This window comes from Bos mutus, chromosome 3 (assembly GCF_027580195.1).
Source record: "Bos mutus isolate GX-2022 chromosome 3, NWIPB_WYAK_1.1, whole genome shotgun sequence".
Taxonomy (NCBI): Eukaryota; Metazoa; Chordata; class Mammalia; order Artiodactyla; family Bovidae; genus Bos; species Bos mutus.
The window spans coordinates 114,639,401-114,661,181 of record NC_091619.1 but is presented as its reverse complement, the minus strand read 5'-3'; the positions used below and the strand labels follow the sequence as shown (position 1 = coordinate 114,661,181).

General features: G+C 48.4%; 2 protein-coding genes across 2 annotated transcripts in view; one reads left to right on the top strand and one right to left on the bottom strand.

Annotated features, from left to right (window-relative positions):
• Positions 1–6,884: 6,884 nt before the first annotated feature.
• LOC102267652 (small ribosomal subunit protein uS9) lies at positions 6,885–7,448 on the bottom strand. Its single transcript, XM_005908626.3, has one exon. The coding sequence runs from the start codon at positions 7,399–7,401 to the stop codon at positions 6,961–6,963; it is 441 nt and encodes a 146-aa protein (XP_005908688.1). The 5' UTR covers positions 7,402–7,448; the 3' UTR covers positions 6,885–6,960.
• A 6,975-nt stretch (positions 7,449–14,423) lies between these two features.
• Positions 14,424–21,781, top strand: part of COL6A3 (collagen type VI alpha 3 chain) — a 90,950-nt gene continuing 83,592 nt past the window's right edge. Inside the window, 1 exon segment of the mRNA XM_070368546.1 lies at positions 14,424–14,679. The gene's annotated coding sequence lies outside the window, so the exon portion shown is untranslated.

Below are 21,781 nucleotides of genomic sequence, written 5' to 3'. Positions count from 1 at the left end.
AACGGCAGTTCATTTAGAATTAATGGAAACCAGATATTTATAGAAATGTTTAGAAGGATTTGGAACCCTTCCCTAAATAAGCCTTTTGTCTTAGAGGAAAGACTAAAAGCACTTTTTGAAGGCAAAATGGTATGGCACAGCTAAAACGTCTCAGTCCGTGTAAATCTCAGACACGACTTGTAAACAGCACTGTTCTTTCTGGCGTGCAACTGTGCTCCATAAGGAGTGTTCCACGCCACGCCATAACCCTCCCCTTCGGATCACCAAGGAGGGGGTTTGCTACTGGTTTGTGAAGAGATTGGACTCTGCTTGACAAAACAGGGTCTGTTTTAATCATGGCAGAGACTCAGTTGTAGAAAAATAGATGAGAGAAAAGCTTCAGTTGAACGTTCCCCTTGCTCCTGCCTCCTATAGTGCAAATCCTTAACGCTGAGACATCAAGACACAGTGAAATGTCCTTTGGTTAAGTTCAGGTTAATACAATAACCTGCTAAGGCTGTGCTGAAGGGAGTTGAGATTTGGATTTTAAGAAAGCATGTCAACACTTCTTTTTTTCAATAATGCAAGTGTATATATACATTTATGCCTCAAAGTTTTAAACTTTGAGCCAAAAAATCCACTTCTCCAAATCAAAAATTAGTACTTGGGGACACATAACTCGATGCGGTTGTTAGGAACCCCTCTCAGAGTTTTCTATCCTTTAATCATCTTCAGAAATTTTGGAAACCAAGTATTAAGCCCACAGCTAAGTTATTTGATTTTCTTTCTGATTTTGTTTTTCTTTCCTTTTTTTTTAAAAAGGGACAATTAAAAAAATAAACTAAACCCAGAAACTCTCTGTCGTACCCTTTTTGAAACCATCTGAGCTCTTTTTTCCTTTCTTTGGATGTTTGTCTCCGTCTATGTGGAATACTTACACTGTTATTCTCAGCTTTTTCAGCCACAAGTATCTTCTGACTTCTTCCTGTTGATAACTTTATGATGTGTTTGGCTTAAACAGTTCTTCCGTGTCTGCATTTTTAGGAGAATTACTAATGATGTCTTCTTTGCGGTGCTAGTCTCTGTACCTATGCATATTTCTTCCCCAAGCCTCTTTCGACAGTCATCAAGCACAACATGTATCTATTATCAGCTTCCGAAGTTCCTGAGAACCCCCCTTTTGGACTCCTACCCCTCTTGTTTTGGTCCTGGCTCGTTGATTGCCAGGCTCTGCACAGGTGGTTGTTTTATATCATCTACCTGCTTCCCAGGCGGCACTAGTGGTAAAGAACCTGCCTGCAATGCAGGAGACTAAGAGACACGGGATCGATCCCTGGGTCATGAAGACCCCCTGGAGGAAGGCATGGCAGCCCACTCCAGTATTCTTGCCCGAGGAATCCCATGGACAGAGGAGCCTGGTGGGCTATGGTCCATGGGGTCACAAAGAGTCGGAGACGACTGAACGACTAAGCACTCACACCTGGAAATGCCCTTTTCCTGCTTCTTCTGTTAGATTCCCGTCTCTCAGAGCCCTTGTTTTCCACTTTCTGGTTTTCCTTCTCGTTTTGGTGGAGCACATCCTTTAGTAGTCTCCTGAGAAAAGGTACTGGAAAATAATTTTCTGAAATCTCGCCTAACGGTGTCCTTACTCTGCCCTTCGTTACTGTTCAGCCTCTCAGTCTGACTCTTTTTGACCTCATGGACTGCAGCACACCAGGCTTCCCCGTCCTTCACGGTCTCCTGGAGTTTGTTCAAACTCTTGTCCTTTGAGTTGAGGACGCCATCTGACCACCTCATCCTCTGTGGCCCCTTTGATTAATAGGTGGTTGGATGTGGCATTTTAGGATGGAAATATTTATTTTTAACAGACTTTTGAAGGCATGGCTCCATGGTCTCCTTGTTTTCTGTACAGCTTTTGAGAACGTCTAATAGTTCTTCCCAATTCTTTGTTTAAACCTTCAATCCCCTTTTTCTCTTTTTGATTTTTTGTAAGTTTTTAGACTCTTTTCTTTGTTTGCAGTGCTTTGTGAAATGTGGCAGAGATGTGCCTTGGCAGAGATCCCTTTTCATTCTTTGTTTCATTTATTGTCCAGAAACTCAGACCCTCCAATTCTGGGATTTATTTATTTATTTTTGTATTATTTATTTGCTAATTTCATCCCTATTGTTTTCTGTTCTTTCATTCTGTACTTCTGTTTCTCAGATTTTGGACCTCTTGGGTGAGCCTGTAATTTTCTTGTCTTTCCTGATACTGGCTGAGTTCTATTGAATTTTTTAGTTTTCCTATAATATTTTTTTTTGCATATTACCACGATTAAGCTAATTAACACATCCATGACCTCACACAGTTCCTTTTGTGTGTGTGTGTGTGTGTGGTGAGGACACTTAAGATCTGTTCTCTCAGCAAATTTCAAGTGTCCAAAACAGTTTTATTAACTATTATCACCAGGTTGTTCATTAGAGCCCCCAGAACATATTTAACTTATAACTGAATTCTTGCCAACATCTCCCCATCTCTCCCAACACTCAGTGTCTGGGGTTTCTTAGAATCCATATATGAGTTACATTTGCTATGTTATTTTTACTTACTACTGATAAACACTTTCTTATCCACTAAATATTCTCATTTAAGACGTAGCATCCTTTCCTTGTTTCATGGTTGCACTCTCTCTCCGGGAGCTGCTATGAATATCCATCCTTACTCTGTAGAAGAGTTTTCTCTGCTTCCTACATTGTTTCTCTCTCCTGTAAGTTGAATTTAGTTCATCTGTGTTCAGGATGGGGCTTGCTGAATGATGCTTTCCACAGTGGGCTGAAGACCTACCTATTTTTCTGCAGGACCTCCTATGTATCAGCATCTTCTCACCTTTTTCTCTTTGTCCAGTGAGTTTTTCTTTCTGGAGGAAATTTCTGGTTTTCTGTGGGGAGAGTGTAATGGGTTGAACTGTCTTTCCCAAAAATGGTTCGTCCAAGTCCTAACCCCCTGGGCTTCAGAGGTGACCTTATTAGGAAACAGGGCTCAGTTCAGTTCAGTCGCTCAGTCGTGTCTGACTCTTTGTGACCCCATGGACTGCAGCATGCCAGGCCTCCCTGTCCATCACCAACTCCTGGAGCTTGCTCAAATTCATGTCCATCGAGTCAGAGATGCCATCCAACCATCTAATCCTCTGTCGTCCCCTTCTCCTTCTGCCTTCAATCTTTCCCAGCATCAGGGTCTTTCCTAATGAGTCAGCTCTTCCTAACAGATGGCCAAACTATTGGAGTTTCAGCTTCAGCATCAGTCCTTCTAAAGAATATTCAGGACTAATCTCCTTTAGGATGGACTGGTTGGATCTCCTTGCAGGCCAAGGGACTCTCAAGAGTCTTCTCCAACACCACAGCCCCAAAGCATCAATTCTTCAGTGCCCGGCTTTGACCTCATTAGGAACCAGGCCTGTTGCAGATGTAATTGGTGAAGATGAGGTCACAGAAGAGTCGGGGGACGCTGATCCGGTCTGATGAGCGTCCTTGTAAGAAGACAGAGGCACACGGGGAGAAGCCCTGTGACGCAGAGACAGAGGTTGGGTGAGGACTGCCTGGGGCACCATCAGCTGAAGGAAGAAAGGGGGTCCCTCTCCCAGGGGTTTCAGAGGCTGCATGGCCCTGCTGACACCTTGATTTTGCACGTTCAGCCTCTAGAACTGAGAGATGAGACCTCTCTCTTGTTTTAAGCCTCCTGTTCGTGGTGCTCTGTCACAGCGGTTCTAGGAAAGTATTCCAGAGGGCACGTGCCAGCTGCTGCTTGCTGTGGGGGCCGAGGGGGCAGGAGAGGGACAGGATGGGACAGTGAGCTGGGGTGGGGGGAAGACGGGGGCTGGAGCGGGCAGGGGACTGGGAGAGGGGAGGAGGTGGGAGGGGGCAGGGGTCCAGAAGAGGACCCGTCCTCTACAAAGTGGGTTCAGGAGGTGGGCTTTATTTAACCCCACATCCTTTCAGGCTAGTTGAGGGTCGCAGGCGTGCATGTGTGCTCAGTTTCTCAGTCTTGCCTGATCTTTGAGGCCCCATGGACTGTAGCCTGCCAGGCTCCTCTGTCCATGGAATTCTCCAGACAAGAATACTGGAGTGGGGTAGCCATTCCCTTCTCCAGGGATCTTCCCGCACTTGGGAAAGGAACCTGATCTACTGCATTGACAGGTGGATTCTTTACTACTGTACGGCCTGGGAAGCCCAGGTGAGGGTCTGGCCCTTGTCCTGTGCTGTGTCTGCGGGTCCCTGGGCCTGGAGTTCATCGCTGTGGGAGGGAACCTCCTGGTTCCTCTGGGGGTGAGAAAGGCATGGCCCTCATGGGGCAGGGCTGTGGAGCCTGTGTCCTTGTCACTCGGACTCCCAACGAATCCTCGTGCTTTCAGCCTCAGCTCACTTTTGAAAAGCAACTGGAACCTCCCCGTCCTGAAAGACCTGCCTCTGCACACCTGTGTCCAGGTCTCAAGGCCTGCAGCCAGAGGTCATGGCTTCCAGGAATCCCTGAGCCCTCCCGGAAGGAGGCGAGGGCGCCCTCTCCTGGCCTCCCCAAGAATTTGCTCCAGGCTCCCTGTAGGTCCTGCCTGGCCCGGAGGGACACCTTTCTGTCTGATGCATCCTCCCCTCACGGCACTTTTCCACACAATAATCCTCAGTGCATGTCTGTGGGATAAATGAATCGATCGAGATGACATTGAAGCTAAAATGAGAAGACATTTGACTTTATGCCTAAGGCTAAGACTGTTAAAAAAAAAAAAAAGAACACACACCAATCCACCCATTCTTTACAGATAGAAATTTATATCTCAAAGCTAAGAAAAAAAAAAAAAGAGTCAAAATTGGGACTCTGGGTAGTCTGATAATTATAAAACCAAACATCCATCTCCTTGCTGGAATTTTTGAATTCCAATCAACTGCAAAAAGTTTCTTGGCCACTCTCACAGTTGGGTTTGCCATCCTTAAAATGAATCGGCAGAGCATGGTTTACAGCTCACAAAATTCTAGGAAGAATGTTATAATTTTAACTGGGCTATTTACACAGATTTTCCTAGAGCCAGCTCAGTGCTGGCAGGCTACCTCTGCTCCATGCATCTTCTCATTCCCCCAAATGGAGGGGGGCTCACATGTTCTCCCAAAGTTATTTAAGCAAGATAAATAGGAAATTCCTCTCGTTAGGCAATTCTTTGCAAGAGCCTGTATTGTCACGAGGTGTTCCCTGAACCCTTAGAGTTGAAGACTCGCCTTAGGAAGCAAAGCCCTCCCCCGTGTCTCGCTGGGTGGATGCTTTGGAGAGATCACTGAATGTCTAATTTTCATGGCAGGCGTTTGAGTCCATGTGACACCCTGTGACAACGCCTTCCTGTCTGTTTGATTAGAAAAAGGGGCTCTAAGAAAACTCAAAGAATTAATGGAAAAGGATCTGAAAAATATATATATAAATTTGTTCAGTATATATCTGAACTGCTTTGCAGTAAACCCAAAACTCACACAACATTTAAATCAACGATAATTTAAAAGAGAAATCCAGGGAAATCAAGACAGGGTCCATCTGTACTATAGCAGAAGTGATCATGGAATTGCCGTGGTCATCATTGCGATGGCCAGACTGATCTGCTACTCTTGGACTTAAATTAGCAGGTTGCTATGTGAAGAGTTTTTATTAATGGATCAGGCAAGACTTCTTTGATCACTGATCTTGAGATCCTAATTCAAATTAGCGTTAAAAATGAGTAAGTTTCGGCTCACAAGATCAAAGGGAGACTGCAGGTAGGTAGGATGAGACCAGCCCCGGGACAGGCTCGGGGTCTGGACTTCGGGAACCAGGAAGCTGACAGTATGCTTCTCCTCTCCGGGCGGCTTCCTTCCCTCTCGAAGCCTTCCTCCCCACGGCGGCAAACATGGCCCCTCCTGGGATCTGGAGACAGCGGCTCCAGGCCCGACCTGGAAACCCGGGGCCGGAAGCGCGGAGCCCTGTGGCCTGCACCCTCCCTGGATCGACCAGCGGAGGCGGGGCCGGACGGTTCTGCAGGAAGACTGGGGCCCCTTTGAAGCACGTGGTGAAAGCAGGCAGGGCCTTTCCCAGAATGACGCCAGGGCCCCGTCTAGACAAATGACAAAGCGGATGTCCTTCCACTATCTGTGTATGTTTTCCTTCATAGCTTGCTATGCTTAATTAATTTTATTTTATTTTTGTATAATTCTCATGAGAGTATAGTTGGTTTACAATACTGTGTTAGTTTCAGGTGTACACCAGGGTGAATCAGTTATGCATATACACATCCTCTTCCTTAGATTCTTTTCCCATAGAGGTCATCAGAGAGTAATGAGTAGAGTTCCCTGTGCTATTCAGTAGGTCCTTACTAGTTATCTATTTTATGCATGTGCATGTGTGTGAGTGCTCAGTCGCTCCAGTCGTGCCTGACTCTTTGAGACCCCATGGACTGTGCCCCTCCAGGCTCCTCTGCCCATGGGATTCTCCAGGCAAGAATACTGGAGTGGGTTGCCATGCCCTTCTCCAGGGGCTCTTCCAGACCCAGGGATTGAACCTGGGTTTCCAGCTTTGCAGGCAGATTCTTTACCACTAAGCCACCAGGGTATAGCTGTGTGTGTATCTCAGTCCCAATCGTCCAATTTATCCATTTCCCCTTATCCCCTGGTAACCATAAGTTTGTTTTTCATATCTGTGACTCTACTGTTTTATAAATAAGTTCATTTTTTTTTAAGATTCCACACATAAGCGATATCCTATGATATTTGTCTTTCTGTGTCTGACTTACCTGACTCAGTATGACTATCCCTGGATCCATCCATGCCGCTGCGATGGCGTTGTTTTGTTCTTTTTTAATAGATGAATAATATTCCACTGTAGATATCCCCCACATCTTCTTTAGGTAGCTTGCTGTGCCTTTTTTTTTTTTTTTAAATCCCATAACATTTATTATAAAGGTGCTGTAAAGGGAAACGCTGGGCTTCATGACGGGCTTATCGGTAGGATTTCTGGTAGCGGGCACGGGCACCAGGACCTCCAAACTTCTTGGATTCGCAGCGACGGGGATCGGCTACCAGCAGGGTCCGGTCATACTGGATGAGGATGTCTTTGATCTCCTTCTTGGAAGCCTCATCCACATATTTCTGGTAATAGGCCACCAAGGCTTTGGAGATGGACTGGCGGATGGCGTAAATCTGGGCGATGTGACCACCACCCCTCACTCGGACGCGGATGTCCACACTAGCAAATCGCTCCTTGCCCAGGAGCAGAACAGGTTCCAGTAGCTTGTATTGCAGCGTGCGCGGTTCGATCATCTCCAGGGGTCGTCCGTTCACCTTGATGAGGCCGTTACCTCGTTTGCAGTGCGCTACGGCTGTGGCCGTCTTCTTACGTCCGAAGACTTGCACCGACTGCAGAGGGCCCTTGGACGGCATGGCTGAAGGCGCAGAGACGAGATCCTCACTGCGCGGCGCCCCAACCGGAAAAGTGCTTGCTGTGCTTTAGTAACCGAAGGTGAGACGTCATTTAGCTTTAGACCCCAAAACTGCTACAACTGCGTTCTTTGAATAGCAGACTGAGTCAGCGTGGAGGATTGTGCCAATGTGCGCATGCCAAGTGCCCACGGGGAGCTGGGCGAAGGGGCAGCGAGCCCACTGGGTGTTTCTAACCTTGCTCCAGAGCCTGGGATTGGGTGGGGCTGACTCGGGGTGGAGAGTCTGCGTTCGCAGCCGGGGGCAGGGGAGGAGGAAGTAAAGGCTGGAAACCAGGCTGAAGCAAGTGTGGTTGCTCCAGCCCCCAGTGGCCGGCATCGGTGCTGGACCGTGCTGGACACCCCAGGCACGGCTGCTCTCGGTCCGCAGAGGAGAAAGCGGAGCCTCACCGCCCAGGCCTGCGGTTATGAGCCGCCGGGAAGTGGCAGGGAAGAACTAGGGCCTCGTCCTAGCCGGGTGGCCCACTTCCCACTAGGCTGCTCACGGAGGCTGAAAACCGGCGCCGGGATGGAACGAGGACTCCCACCATCCTCCAGCCGCGGGGTCAGAGGAAACCTCAAGTCCCCGCCTTGGCTGGACTCACAACCCTTCTTCTCTTGAAACAGTTGAGTTGCCTCTTGGGTTCTTTAAGCCGACTTTGGGATCTCGCATCTCCCCTTTCCCATGGGATGAAACTCCAACCTCACAACAAGCAAAATCTATGAACACAATCGCACAGGCAGATGCTTGCTGTGGGCTCTGAATGCGGGAACTCTGCAGGCGAGCAGAGAGCCCTCCAGAGTCTCTCCTCCCCTCCCTACCCCGGACTCTGGCTCTTCTAGGAATTTGATTTTTATCTTAAAGGCAGAAATGCCGGTTAACTTTTCTTCCCTGCTCAGTGTTTCCTATGTGTCAGCAAGTGAAGGATTTAATGCCCAGGTTTGTCTGCACACACCCAGACGAACGAAGGGCCCCTCCAGGCTGCTGTGATGGGACAGCCGCCTTGACTGTGTGCCCTGACCTGAGACCCTATCCCTCCCCACTCTCACCCAAGGAAGATGGGACTATTTGCCTCTTTGGTGAATGCCCCAGCTGGTGACAATGTGCTTTTCCTTTTATTTTAGGATTATTACAATCTTTTAAGGTCAGAATGTAACTATGCAGAATTGAGATTCTTCCTTTCCCACAATGCTGTCGTCTCCATGTCTGCCGGTCATTTCTCAAATCTATGGATTCCTGTTGAGATAAGGTCTTCGGTCTTGAGCAGTGTCCTGGGGCTAAAGAGTCTGGGTGCTGGCTGCAGTCCAGAGCAGGTCTTTCCAGCGTGGAGGCCAGCGAGGTACCTCTTGACTTGTCAAGAGACCCTGAGCTCAGAGGGCGAGGCCCTGGAGCACACATCTCTGAACTGGAGGCTCTGGTCTCCATAGCAGGGGCTTCTGGCTCCCTTCCACTCTGTTAGTGCTACCAGTGCCTGTTATGGGATGCTGGTTGCTATGGCAACAGGGAATGGGCATGGTAGTAGAGAACTGATCCAAGGGGATTATTGAGGACACCAAATGGAAAAGGGCTTAACTCACATGCACTTGCAGAGCTCTTTCCTGTGAGCTGGTTATGAATCATTCGACCCCTTGCTCCCAAGGCGTCTGTCAGGGTTATTTCTTAAGATTCTCATGAGCTCCCTGGGGCTCCATGTCAACTGTGATGCCAGTTACAATTTCAGGGTCATGCTAGTGGTGTTATGTACATTCTCCTCCCGCTCAGCATGGACTTTAATGAAAAGGAAGAGACGGCGTTGGAGGAGAACACATTTCACATTTCTTCTAAAAATGAAATTGAAACCCATTTAAGTGTAGACTTTCACATGTATGGCTGAGACAGAGCAATTCATTGGAAAAACCTGTGTCCCTGTGGGCCGACTCTGTGTGCTCGCTAGTGCAATGAAGTCTGCAAAGGGCAGAGAGACTTTATCAGAAAGAAGCGCCAAGAGAGAAGTGCAAGACAAACAACAGAGCCCGAATTCAAGGGAAGAGACTCACAGGCTGAGAGGCCACTAGATACAGAAAAATCTGTGCGTCACTGAGCCAGAGACTGATTGCATACATATTACATCTACAGTCCCACTTGGGCATAGCGCTATTTCCTTTTCGTTCAGTCGTATAAAATACATAAGCACAGGCTGCTGGAACTGCAAGAAGCTTCAGAGCTGATGTAATACATCTGTACCAGTCGGGGTTTCAGGCAGGAGACAGAAACCGATCTCCTTACTGTGAGCAGAAAGGGATCCATCACGGGGAATGATCAGGAGGGGTCAGCAGCGTGAGCTGGGGCGGGGCCTCTGGGAGTAATTCCCAGGGCCACCCAGCATCGTCTTCTGGTCCATTCTGGGAGGTGGGGAAGTAGGGTGCTGCACTGTGGAGCCCGAGTTTAGGGTCACAGCCTCAATCCAGGGGTAAGGGAAGGAAGACGGGGCAGGGCAGTCCGCAGCCTACTCCACGCCGTGCTGGACTTTGGGGTTTGGCTGTTGCTACTGCCTTCACAGTATGTGGGTGTGTGTCCCTAAGTTGTGTCTGACTCTGTGACCACAGGGACTACATACAGCCCTCCAGGCCCCTCTGTCCGTGGGATTTTCCTGGCAAGAATACTGGAGTGGGTTGCCATTCCCTTCCCCTTCAGGGGATCATCCTGACCCAGGGATTGAACCTGGGTCTCCTGCATTGCACTGGCGACCCACTCCAGTGCTCTTGCCTGGAAAATCCCATGGACGGAGGAGGCTGGTAGGCTGCAGTCCATGGGGTCGCGAAGAGTCGGACACGACTGAGCGACTTCACTTTCACTTTTCACTTTCATGCACTGGAGGAGGAAATGGCAACCCACTCCAGTGTTCTTGCCTGGAGAATCCCATAGACAGAGGAGCCTGGTGGGCTGCCATCTGTGGGGTCGCACAGAGTCGGACACGACTGAAGCGACTTAGCAGCAGCAGCAGCAGCAGCAGCTCCTGCATTACAGGCAGAATCTTTACCACTGAGCCACCAGGGAGGCCTATTGTCTTCACTGCTGCTGCTGCTGCTAAGTCACTTCAGTCGTGTCTGACTCTGTGCGACCCAATAGACGGCAGCCCACCAGGGTTCCCCATCCCTGGGATTCTCTAGGCAAGAACACTGGAGTGGGTTGCCATTTCCTTCTCCAATGCATGAAAGTGAAAAGTGAAAGTGAAGTTGTTCAGTCCTGTCCGACTCTAGCGACCCCATGGACTGCAGTCTACCAGGCTCCTCCATCCATGGGATTTTCTAGGCAAAAGTACTGGAGTGGGATGCCATTGCCTTCTCCGATTGTCTTCACTACCTCCCTGTCTTCGATACCTCCCTGTAACTCCCCCTCGGCACCCAGGAAGCTGGGGTCTCCCTTAGACACACCACACCTATCCCAGCACCTCCGGAAGAGGCAGCTTCCAGCAGCTGGGGATAATCCTCCAAGGAGGGAGCTGTGGCTAGGGTGGCTGTCCTGGCCTCGGAAGGGGTCTGGGAGGGGCTAGAGCCCCATTCTGTACTGGCCGCCAGGGAAAAGACCAGCCTAAGTAGCAGAGAAATCACCCCCTCACCCCCACACCCGTCTGCAGTATCACTCCAGTGCAGCCTCACCCGGAGCTCTAACTACAGTGGAGCCTGGGAAACGGGGGGTGCAAGTTTCTAACTTGTGCAGAAGGAGAAGGGAGGAGGTACCAGTGTTGGTTCAACACAGCAGTTACAGGGAAACCAGACTGTGAGATTCGGTGACTTCTGAGTTGCCTTGAGGGGCTGCCAGGCCCAGACCCAGGACCGCCGGTGTTGCGGTCTGATTTCTGGGATGGTTTTGTCTTGGAACCAGGTGACAGGAGGAACTGGTCATTTCACCGAGAATCCCAGATCCCAGTGATTCAGTGAGAAAACCATAGGAGCCACAGTGCTGTCTCTGGTGAGTGTCTTGGGAGGATGTGGGAGGTTTTCCACCAAAGGCTGCCAGCTTCCAGAAGTTTCTGTGACCGCGGGCTCTGTTGGCGAGGGTCTAGATTGTCAATGATTAGTTACAGTTAAATATTACGGAGACCTGGTTCTGATTAAGTAGGGGTTTTAGTTTCTTTACCCTGGAGAAGGAAATGGGAACCCACTCCAGTACTCTTGCCTTGAAAATCCCATGGACGGAGGAGCTTGGTGCAGGCTACTATCCATGGGGTTGCAAAGAGTCGGGCACGACTGAGCGACTTCACTTCACTTTAGTTTCTTTAATGCTTGTTCTAAATGATGCATTGCCATTGCTGTTTAAATAATGTTGATAGTCATTCCTAATACCAAGGAATGTATATTCTCTGTGATTTTGAAAAGAAATAGCTGTATTGGTATTTGAAAAAAGGAACCACTTAATAGGGACACAGAGGCCACACTTGTTCTCTAAACCTCTCTGAGGGGCGCTGCTTGGGACAGAAAGTGGTGAGCGAATGTTCCCTTATTTGCAGCCCGTGACATGCCTGGCAGCAGTGGTTCCTGCGGACCCAGACAGTGAAGTGGCAGCCTGTGTCCTGGTCCATGGGGCCGAGTCCATGCCAGCACCTCGGAGTGGGGACGCTGGTGGGACATGTGCTCTCCTGTGTGGGAACCCTGTCTGCCCACACGTGACGTGGGCCGTGTTGCTCCTGCTCAGAGACCCCGTTCATTTCTTCTTCCCCTGCAGGAGACAGGCAGGGAAGCATCGCAGTCCAGGTCTTCCTCCCCATCCTGACATTCTTCCAGCCGAGCCCCCGGGGGCGTAGAGAAGGGGTGAGCCTTCCGGTGGGTGAGTGAGGGGGCCCCTGAGCTGCAGGAGGACAGTGGGCACCGTCTCTCCTGTACCATCTTCCCTTCCTCCCTAAATTCAGGAAATCGTCTGGAAAGGAGTTAAAGATACGTTGACTCCCCAGACTTGCTCTGGAAGGATCTCCAAGTGAAAAGTATCCTTCAGATGTCTCGCTTTCTTTTTTTAAAAGATTGTTTATTGAAATATGATTTAAAATGTTAGTTTCAGGTATAGAGCAAGGTGAATCTGATATATATACATATACATATAGCCACTCCTCTTTTTTTTTTTTTAGGAAAACAGTTCTTTACAAATTTTATTTTATTTTTAATTGGAGGATAGTTGCTTTACAATATTGTGTTGGTTTCTGCCATGCATCAACATGAATCGGCCTTAGGTATACAGATGTGCCTTCCCTCTTGACGCTGCTTCCCTGTCCCGCCCCTCTAGGTTTGAGCTCCCCAGTCATACAGCAAATTCCCTTTGGCTATCTATTTTACATATGGTAATGTGTCTGTTTCCAAGCTACTCTCTCAAATATCCCATCCTCTCTCCCTCCTCCACAGCGTCCAAAAGTCTGTTCCTCGTGTCTGCATCTCCTTTGCTGCCCTGCAAGTACGAGCATTAGTGCCGCCTTTCTAGATTCCATACATATGAATTAATATACATTATTTGCTTTTCTCTTCCTGATTTACTTCACTGTGTGTAAAAGGCTGTAGGTTCATCCATCTCATTAGAACTGACTTAAAAGATTGTTTATTGTTTTTTATATTGTATATTATTTATATAGTCAAGTAATAATCCATTGTGTATATGCACCACATCTTCTTTATCCACTCATCTGTTGGTGGACATCCAGGTTGCTTCCAGGTTCTAGCATTGTAAATAGTGCTGCGACGAACATTGGGGTAGAGGTGTCCTTTTCAATTACGCTTTTCTCAAGCTTTATGCCCGGGGGTGGGATTGCTGGGTCGTATGGTAGTTTTATTCTTAGTTTTTTAAAGGAATCTCCATACTGTTCTCCAGAGTTGCTGTATCAATGTGCATTCCCACCAACAGTGCAAGAGGGTTCCCTTCACTCTTTTTTTTTTTTAGATTCTTTTCCCATACAGATCATTACAGATTATTGAGAAGAGTTCCCTCTGCTATACAGTAGGTCCTTATTAGTTCTCTATTTCATATATAATCATGTGTATATGTCAGTCCCAATCTCCCAACTTATCGCCTCCACCTCCACCCCCTGGTAACACTGTTTGTTTCTGCAGACGTCTCTTGATATTTCACATGACTTTTCAGCAGGGTCACGTGATAGGTGGGCAGTGAGAAGTTTAGGGCTTCCACGGCCAGAATTCTGATCTGAGCTCTGCTACAAAGCCAGGTTCTTCCCATCTGTCAAATGGGACCATAATCTCACTTAAGAAAACATGACCTATATCTATTTCAAAGGTGGGAATGGTCTTGATGCAAGAGATAACACATATCAAAGCACTGTGAACTGTACCAGCTTTGCAGAAACACAGGTTCTTTCTCGAGCGTCTTCCTGTAAATCTGAGCATGATAACACTTCTTGTTCCCCTTGTGTGTGTCCTGGAGTTGGGACCATTAGCTTCATAATCAGAATCATTATATACAGAATGACCAAAAAAAAAAAAAAGGATGTAGCCTTTTTTTCTTGCCTTTTCACTGCCAAACTGAGCTTTGGTTAGCCGAATGCCAAGGCAATTTTAATGGCTGGTTTTTTAATATCTGAAAGGGGAGGTTATTAGGAGAAGTCTCAATTCAGAAACTTCAAGAAGAAGTGGGAGGGTGTGGTGAGGGTGGACGGGGGAGACTGCATTTCCTGTTTTCCTTTCAGATGGTGTTGGGAAACACTGCTGGAAAACCATGGAGACCCACGAAAAAAATTCCAGAATTCATTCTCCTTGCGGCCGCCGGGGGCCCAGCCCCAAAGGTGATGAGTAGAAGGGGTGGATTTTTTTTTTCAAGAGTTGGGGTTTGCAAGCGTCCAGCTCCGGGCTCATGGGGTGAAGACAGCCTTCCGAGGTGACATCAGCTTGTGGTCCAGGCCAGAAGCGACAGAGCAGGAGTCTGGTTTTCATTTACAGTGTTGGGGCAGGCCCGCTGGGGAGGGGGAGAGGAGGGGGCGGAGGAGGGAGGAGGAGGAGCTGGAGGGAGTCTTGACTGTATCCCTGGGCCCCGTCCAGTTTGCAGCTCAGTCCTCCACCAAAGGCCGCTCAGTTCTCCCGCGCGCCAGCCTCCTGTGAAGACCACGAGAGCAGCTTTCCGCCCGCCCAGGGTCCCCTCTCCCTGCCCGGGGTCCCCCCTCTCCTGCAGAAGGGAAAGGAGACACAGCCCGTGGGGGAAAACCATGCGTCAGAATCGCACATAATTGAATATCGAAGCCCAGGGACGCAGGCTTCTCCAGGTTTGCTCAGGGTAAGTGCCCCTTCGACCCTGTTCCCCCGGTTTGGGGTTTGCGGCCAGAGGGAAGGGCTTCAAACCCCACTGGCCGCGTCTCGATGGCTCTCAGGTCCGCGCCCTGAGAGTCCCTTTTCGGTAGGAGCTGTGGTCTCTGGAAGCCGCAGCCGGTTTTTCCTTTCTCCGTGTGTGCCACCTGGATCTCCCCTGGCGGGGCCGAGGGCTGGGGCTGCCCTGAGCCCTGCAGTGCGGTCTGTCCTGTCCATCCATCTCTGCTTTTCGGGCTCACGGTTTATTTTATTTGATGTTGCCTCCTCCTTTGAAAGCTCAGCTGGAATCTGAGAATCGGCTTTGTTTGCAGAAGTGCCTGTGCAGGGATCCCAGAGCCACTTTGGGGAGACTCTCTCCGAGGTGGCTGTTGGGGGGGCTGGTTGAGCGCCTCTGTCGCCCACTGGGAGACTGGGGTGACTTTGCTGTCCAGGCAAGGGGCAGGTGGAGGCTTCCTCAGCTCTCACCATCAGGGCTCCATCTTTTCAGGAATCTGAAGTCACTGTTGGTGCCTTGGTCCCCTCTGGGGTTCCCTAAAGGAGCTGCCAGGGTCAGAGGAGGAGAAGGAATTTGGTGTTTGGGCAGCAGGCCCGGTGGATAAGGCAGGGCCCCTGGGGCCACGAGCTGGCCTGCGTTGCCCAGATGTGTGGTGTGTGCCAAGCCCGGAGGCCCTGGGGCCTGTTTCCCGGCCGGGAGGGTGGGGCCCCCGTCCTCTCGCCCAGGATGCAAAGTGTTCCCTCATAGTCACCAGTCTACTCTGGGGACCTGTGTCAGGGGCTACTGTGTGCGGTGGGCTCCCTGGGAGGGCTCAGCGGAGTCCTGGGGGCTGTAAACAGAGATTGCATTTCACAGCCAGCCCGAGGAGTGAGTTGAGAGGCTGGTCTGGACCCCAAGAACAAACTGCTCTAGACACAGGGGAGTGTCCTCCACCCAGTGGGGACTCAGAGGAGCTGGCCCTTGCCAGCTGCTTCTCTTGCTGAACACAGCTAACTCCGAACGAGAACCACTGGGTCCCACAGCTGCAAGGGTGCTTGGACCCCAAAGGGAGAGACAGTTCTCACTCGGGGATCCCCCATCTCTGTAACTTCAAAAGACTGAACAGAAATGACTTTAAAATCAGGTATTTTTTTGGTTCCTAAGCAAAATGTTATTGAAAACCAGCTGATTGTTGGATGCTATTGGAACTCCTGAGCTCTTTAGGTGGGCTAAAGAGAAAGGAAGAGATTCATGGTCGGGAGCGCTGAGGTGTGGTTCCCTGGCTTTAAAGATGTTCTCGGGCTCCGAGATGCTCAGTTACTTGCAGAGGCCATGGCACCAGTAGGTGGCTCAGAGGGCAGTCCAGTCTTTACCATTTCAGGAAGGCAGACAGTCCAACTGTGGAGGTCCCCGAACTAGCTTGCATCGCGATTTGAAACGTGCCATTTGATTCTGTTCTCCCAGAAGAGAATGCCCTCCTGTCATATTCTATGAAAAGTGATGGGGGAATTGGTGTATGCTCCCCAGGGTTCTCCCAGCTAACAGGGAAAGGAGTGCCAGGCGAGAGAGCTGGTCCCCAGAACAGACCTGGGCTTTGCAACCAGAGCAGCTGAGCAGGCTTCCTGCATTCAGGCCACCTCTGCGGACGGGGCCCAGAGGGATGGGACCTGCATTCTGCTCCGTTCCTGCGTGGGCTTTGCTGAGGGTGAAGGCAGAGGGGTGGGAAGGTGTGGGGTGTTTGTAGGAATTCAAGATCTAGGAATGATCATGTGGTCTCGAGCTCTTCTTTGTTGAGGCAAGGGTTTTCCATTACCATAAGCTGTATTTTTTTTTTTTTTTCTTTCTCCACTCACGGCAGTGAGAAAATCATTAAGAAGATCCTGGGTGGAGAGGAGGCTTGGGGAAGAGTCTCATCACAGGGTGGTGAGGGTGGCTCTTCTTTTTCCAGTGGGGTAAATGGAGGGTGTTGCCACCCCCAACTTCCTGGGAGGTGGCCAGGGGAAACCTCTAGAATGTTCGCTCTTGGCCCCGGCTCTTCCAGCACTTGGGAGGGTGTGTGCCCCTCCCCACCATGCTTGTGGCCCTTAGCGGGTGGGATATATGGTGAATATCCACACTGGGGGTCTTCAGGATGCTTTGGATAAAGCCAGACAAGCGTCTTTCTGAAGAGGAATTGTTCTTATCTCTGCACCTCCCTTCATTTTCAAAGTGTTGAGGATTCACTGCTTCTCATTCTCTCATCCTAAGTGCCATCTGTGATTCTGTACCTTAGAACCTAATACATCACTGATGATAAAGTAGAAAGAAACCCCCTCTGTTCAATGGACAATTGATGATGGGTTTGTGGCTCCAAGGAGGCTCCCCATCTGACTTTGATTTTAAAGCCAGCTTGAAATCAGACCTCCTGCCTTTTGAGAGTTAGCAGAGTTTCGCCCTGGAGGCTTCATCCATGCCCTCATTCAACTGGTTAAAGTGGTCTTTGTCATTATCCAGTTTTATGTGAAATTCCACATTTAGGATTTAAAATCCACTGGGAGGTCCTGAATTCGTGGGAGGCTGTCTTGCCCGCACGCTAATCACTTTAGGCCAAACGTTTCACTTGAAAAGCAGTCCCTGTCAGTTTCCTTTTTGGAAGGACCCGGGGATCTGTTATCTCTTGGGGAAGAATCTTGGGCGGGTTCCCATCTGAAGGGGACTTTCTGTCCCAGCAGCCTTTCCACCAAAAGCTACAGGAGCGAACTTCTCACTGTGTCTTTGCTGTGGACAGCCCGCTGTAACACCCACCCCACTGCTACATGAATAGCTGAAGACCCGAGGAGCGACCCGGCATTTAAAAAAACCCCATTAGCAGCTCTCACTAAGGAAAGGAACGCTCACAAATGATTCAGGTTTTCAAGCAGGGAAGCTTAAAAAAGCTCCTGCTTCTTCAGACAGTCTTGGGCTGTCTTTATCCACTTTTCTAGATATGGATTCTCTCTTTCCAAACATCTGGGAGATGATCCTACCCTTTTAAGAAAAAAAACACTCTTTGTCCCCTCTGAACCAGGGGTGATGACCGTCTGAAATTCAGGGAGCACCCACAGCACCCCGATTTACAAAGAGGAGTTCTTCTGGGGAATTTGAAAACGTAATTTTAATACCTTTTGGCCTCATCTGTCTGTTTCGGGAAGGACATGAAAAGGCGAATCAGTGTCTTCCTCCTGGGAAAGCTTTTCCTGAACGTGCATTCTGCTTTCTGTCCCCTAGAGGGCGACGCATCCCTCTGAGCCCTGCGCGGTGCAGGGAGTCTGGGGGTCACAGGCAATCTGTTGAGGTACATCTCAGCAGAGCTCGTTGGGTCACTTTGGGACCCACCTAGAGACTGTTTCCATACCTAGTTTAAAAAAAATGTGACTAATATCTGAAGTAAATGTACGGTTAGGATTTTACTATTTTCTTTTGAAGTGAACGGCTGCTTGCAGTGAAGCAGGCTGTATTCTAAAGTACCTTCATCCAGGGGCGTTAACCAAGTAAGAACTTTTAGAGGAAACGTGTTACTGGTATCTACTGAGAAAGAAAGTTTAAATTAACACGACGGTGTTTCAGAACCCAGTCTGCTGTATCCGGGTAGGATCTTTGAATTTTAGAAATAGAAGGGATGTTAAGACGGAACTAACCCAGTAACTCCCAAACTTTGGCCCATGTGTCTCATATTTCTTTAAGCTTAATAAACCCCATTGTGCTCCAGGGCGGGGAACTCTGGGGTGGGAGGAGGGGACAAAAATGACTAAGACTCCGGCCCTGCCCTCGCCTTAGGGCACATTATTGACTTGGCAGGCTATGGACTTCCGTTTGGCTACTTGAAATATCCCCAAATTACTACCTTAGTGGGTGTTCTGCCCACACCCTTGACACCTCAGATGAAGAAATGGAACCCAGAGGGGTGAATGGCTAGTCTGAGGTCCCAAGAGTATTAGTTGCTCAGTTGTGTCCGACTCTTTGTGACCCCATGGGCTGCAGCCCGCCAGGCTCCTCCGTCTGTGAGATGCTCCAGGCCAGAATACTGGAGTGGGTTGCCATTCACTTCTCTAGGGCATCTTCCCGGTCTAGGTCCCAAAGCAGAATCAGCATTTCCTGGACATGCCCGTGTGCTCTCACAGGTGGGTGTTGAGGACCAGGAATATAGAGAGAGAATATATCTTCAGGAGTGCATTTTGGAGTACCACGAGAAGAAAGGTGCTTTTTTTGGCCATCGGCCAATCTTTTATAGAGTATCATATTTTATTTAGCAGAGAGGTAATTGTTGTTTCAAAAAAAAAATCTGGAAAGAAAAAAAAAAAGGCAGAAAAATAGGGCAAGTATGAAAAGTTCTGCCAAGCCCTCTCCCGAAGGCTGTTAGTCTTTCGTTGGGGCCTGGCTGCGTTTCACATCGTGTGATCCTGCTGTTCTCCTGAATTTTAAGATGTTTCATCAAGTACAGAGAAACATCTGCAAGGTAGGTGTGGCTAGGGAAAAGTGTGAAAGAAGTGCTTCTGTTCAGTCCCCCTGGTTCGGCCCATATCTTTGGTTTTCACGGACCCAGGGCATCGAGAATCGGCCACTGGAAGGGAGAGCTTGTGCACTGATTTAATCTCAAATGCAGAGCTGAACAGCAGCTGGAGATGACTCAGGTCTCAAGAGAAGCCATTCCAGGAAACGGGTTTTCTCTTCTGCAATCCTCATCAGTTGATTCAGCAGCCCAGAGCCAGCTCAGCCAAGCCCACAGACACCCCCCAGCCAGCACTTGGTGGGCTCTCTGTTTCTCACGGGGGCAGAAGGAAACCCACCAGCGGTCAGAGCCTAGGGCGACAGATGGAAAAGCAGCCGCAGGACCACTGCTGGTTAGAGCATCGGGAGTAGGCCTCATTCTGCACATAAAGCTGGGGCGGCTGGGAGAGATGAACTGACCTTTACTGACTGAGACGGGAATGCAGTAGATTTTTTCCAGGCTATTGTATTAAATCCACAGTGATATTTTATCAGCTGCTTAAATTTAATTAAAAAGAACTATTTAATTATCTGGACTTGGACATGAATCAAATTAGAAAACAAACAAAACTGGTTAAGATTCCCTTACCATCTGAGGACATTTTAGCCGCTTTGTTTGAACAGTTCTACAATGGAACCCCACGGTTTGGAGAGGCCAGTGGGCCATAGTCCCTGGCCAGGGCAGGCAGGGAGGATATACCGGCACCTGCCCTGGAGCCGACAGCACCGTGTGTCACGTGGCAGGAGTGGAACGGGATGTTCATGCAATTCCTTTTGAAGCGTCTTCTAAGGCATTCTCTTCTCTTATGTTAAATCTGAACTAGTCTCTGCCTAACGCTTATCACTAGCAAGAAAAACCTCACATTTAAAAGGGTAGAAACTTATTTACGTGTGCATCGTGGTGTCTAGTTTTTCCAACCACAGCAAATGCGGAACTTTCTGCTTCGTGTTTATTATCTTGGACCCTAACATATGTCTTTAAATACATTTCTGAATATCTGGGTGGTTAATCTGGAGGTTCTTCAAGGTGCCTTTATAGGGAGAGAAGGAAGGTAGCCCCAGATGGTGCTTGGCAGAGCCTCATGGGACCTCGTTCTGGGAGGAGGTTACCTGTGAGGGCACAGTCCCACCTTTCCTTTCTGGATTGCTCTATTCCAATGTATGAGCTGCTGAACAGACTTTTTTTCCTTTTAACAGATAGGCACTTAAAAATTGAAGTATACTGTTGATTTACATGTTGTGTTTCAGGTATACAGCAAAGTGATTCAGTTATACATACATGTTCTTTTCCAGATTCTTTTCCATTATGTTATTACAAAATACTGAATATAGTTCCCTGAGCATGCATGCTCAGACACTCAGTCGTGTCTGACTCTTAGAGCAACCCTGTAGACTGTAGTCCACCTGGTTCCACTGTCCAAGGGATTTTCCAGGCAAGAATACTGGAGTGGGTTGCCATTTTCTCCTAAAATAGTTCCCTGTGTTATACAGTAAATCCTTTATCTATTTTATATGTGGTGGTGTGTATCTGTTCATCTTAAAACTCCTAATTTGTGCTTTTCTTCCTTGGTAACCATAAGTTTGTTTTCTATGTCTGTGAGTCTGTTTTGTAAATAAGTTCATTTGTATCATTTTTTAAGATTCCACATATAAGTGATATCATATGTTATTCGTCCTTCTCTGCCTGACTTACTTCACTTAATATGATAATCTTCAGGTCCATTCATGTTGCCGCAGATGACATGATTTCATTCTTTTTTATGACTGAGTAATATTCCATTGGGCATATATACCACATCTTTATCCATTTATCTGTCAATGGACAGATAAAAGTCTACAGATAATAAACGCTGGAGAGGATGTGGAGAAAGGGGGAGCCTCCTACACTGTTGGGAATATAAATTGGTGCGGCCACTATGGAGAACAGCATGGAGTTTCCTTAAAAAGTTAAGAATAGGTCTACCATATGATCCAGCAATTCCATTCCTGGTGTATATCTGGAAAAGACAAAAACTCTAAATTGAAAAGATACACGTACCCCAGTGTTCATAGCAGCACTGTTTACAGTGGCTAAGACGTGAACAGACATTGTTTTACATGACATTACCAGGGAGATCCAGAGGTCTTGAATCTGATACTCAGTGTCTGACAAGGAGCCCAGGCTGACACTCAAGATTAGAAGAGTTAAGTTTTGCTATCACAGGACACACCTTCAGAGCCTGGGTCAAGGAGATGATTGCTTACAGATGTGTATGCGTGGCTAAGATTTTCTTCTGTAGCACAGTTTCATGGAATGGAAATGTGAGATTCAAATTGTAAAATAAATGGTACAAAAGAAGCTTTTGATGCATTTCTTTGGAGGGGGTCTTCTTACAGTTGTTCCAAATTGCTTGCTTTTGAAGTTTCCCCCAAAGCTCTTTCACTAGCAATAATATGTTAAATTCCCATGTCCTCCCTCCCTAACTGGAGGATCTAATAAATCTCTTTTAGCTTCCTCTCTGGGACCAGAATTTTCCCCAAGATTCAGAGAATAAAGAGAAGAAGAAAGAGAAGAAGGACAAGAGAGAGAGAGAACTAGGGTGCTACAAGC

Excerpts from the sequence above, each read along its gene's own strand:
- LOC102267652 (XM_005908626.3), bottom strand. The coding sequence starts at position 7,401 with ATGCCGTCCAAGGGCCCTCTGCAGTCGGTGCAAGTCTTCGGACGTAAG.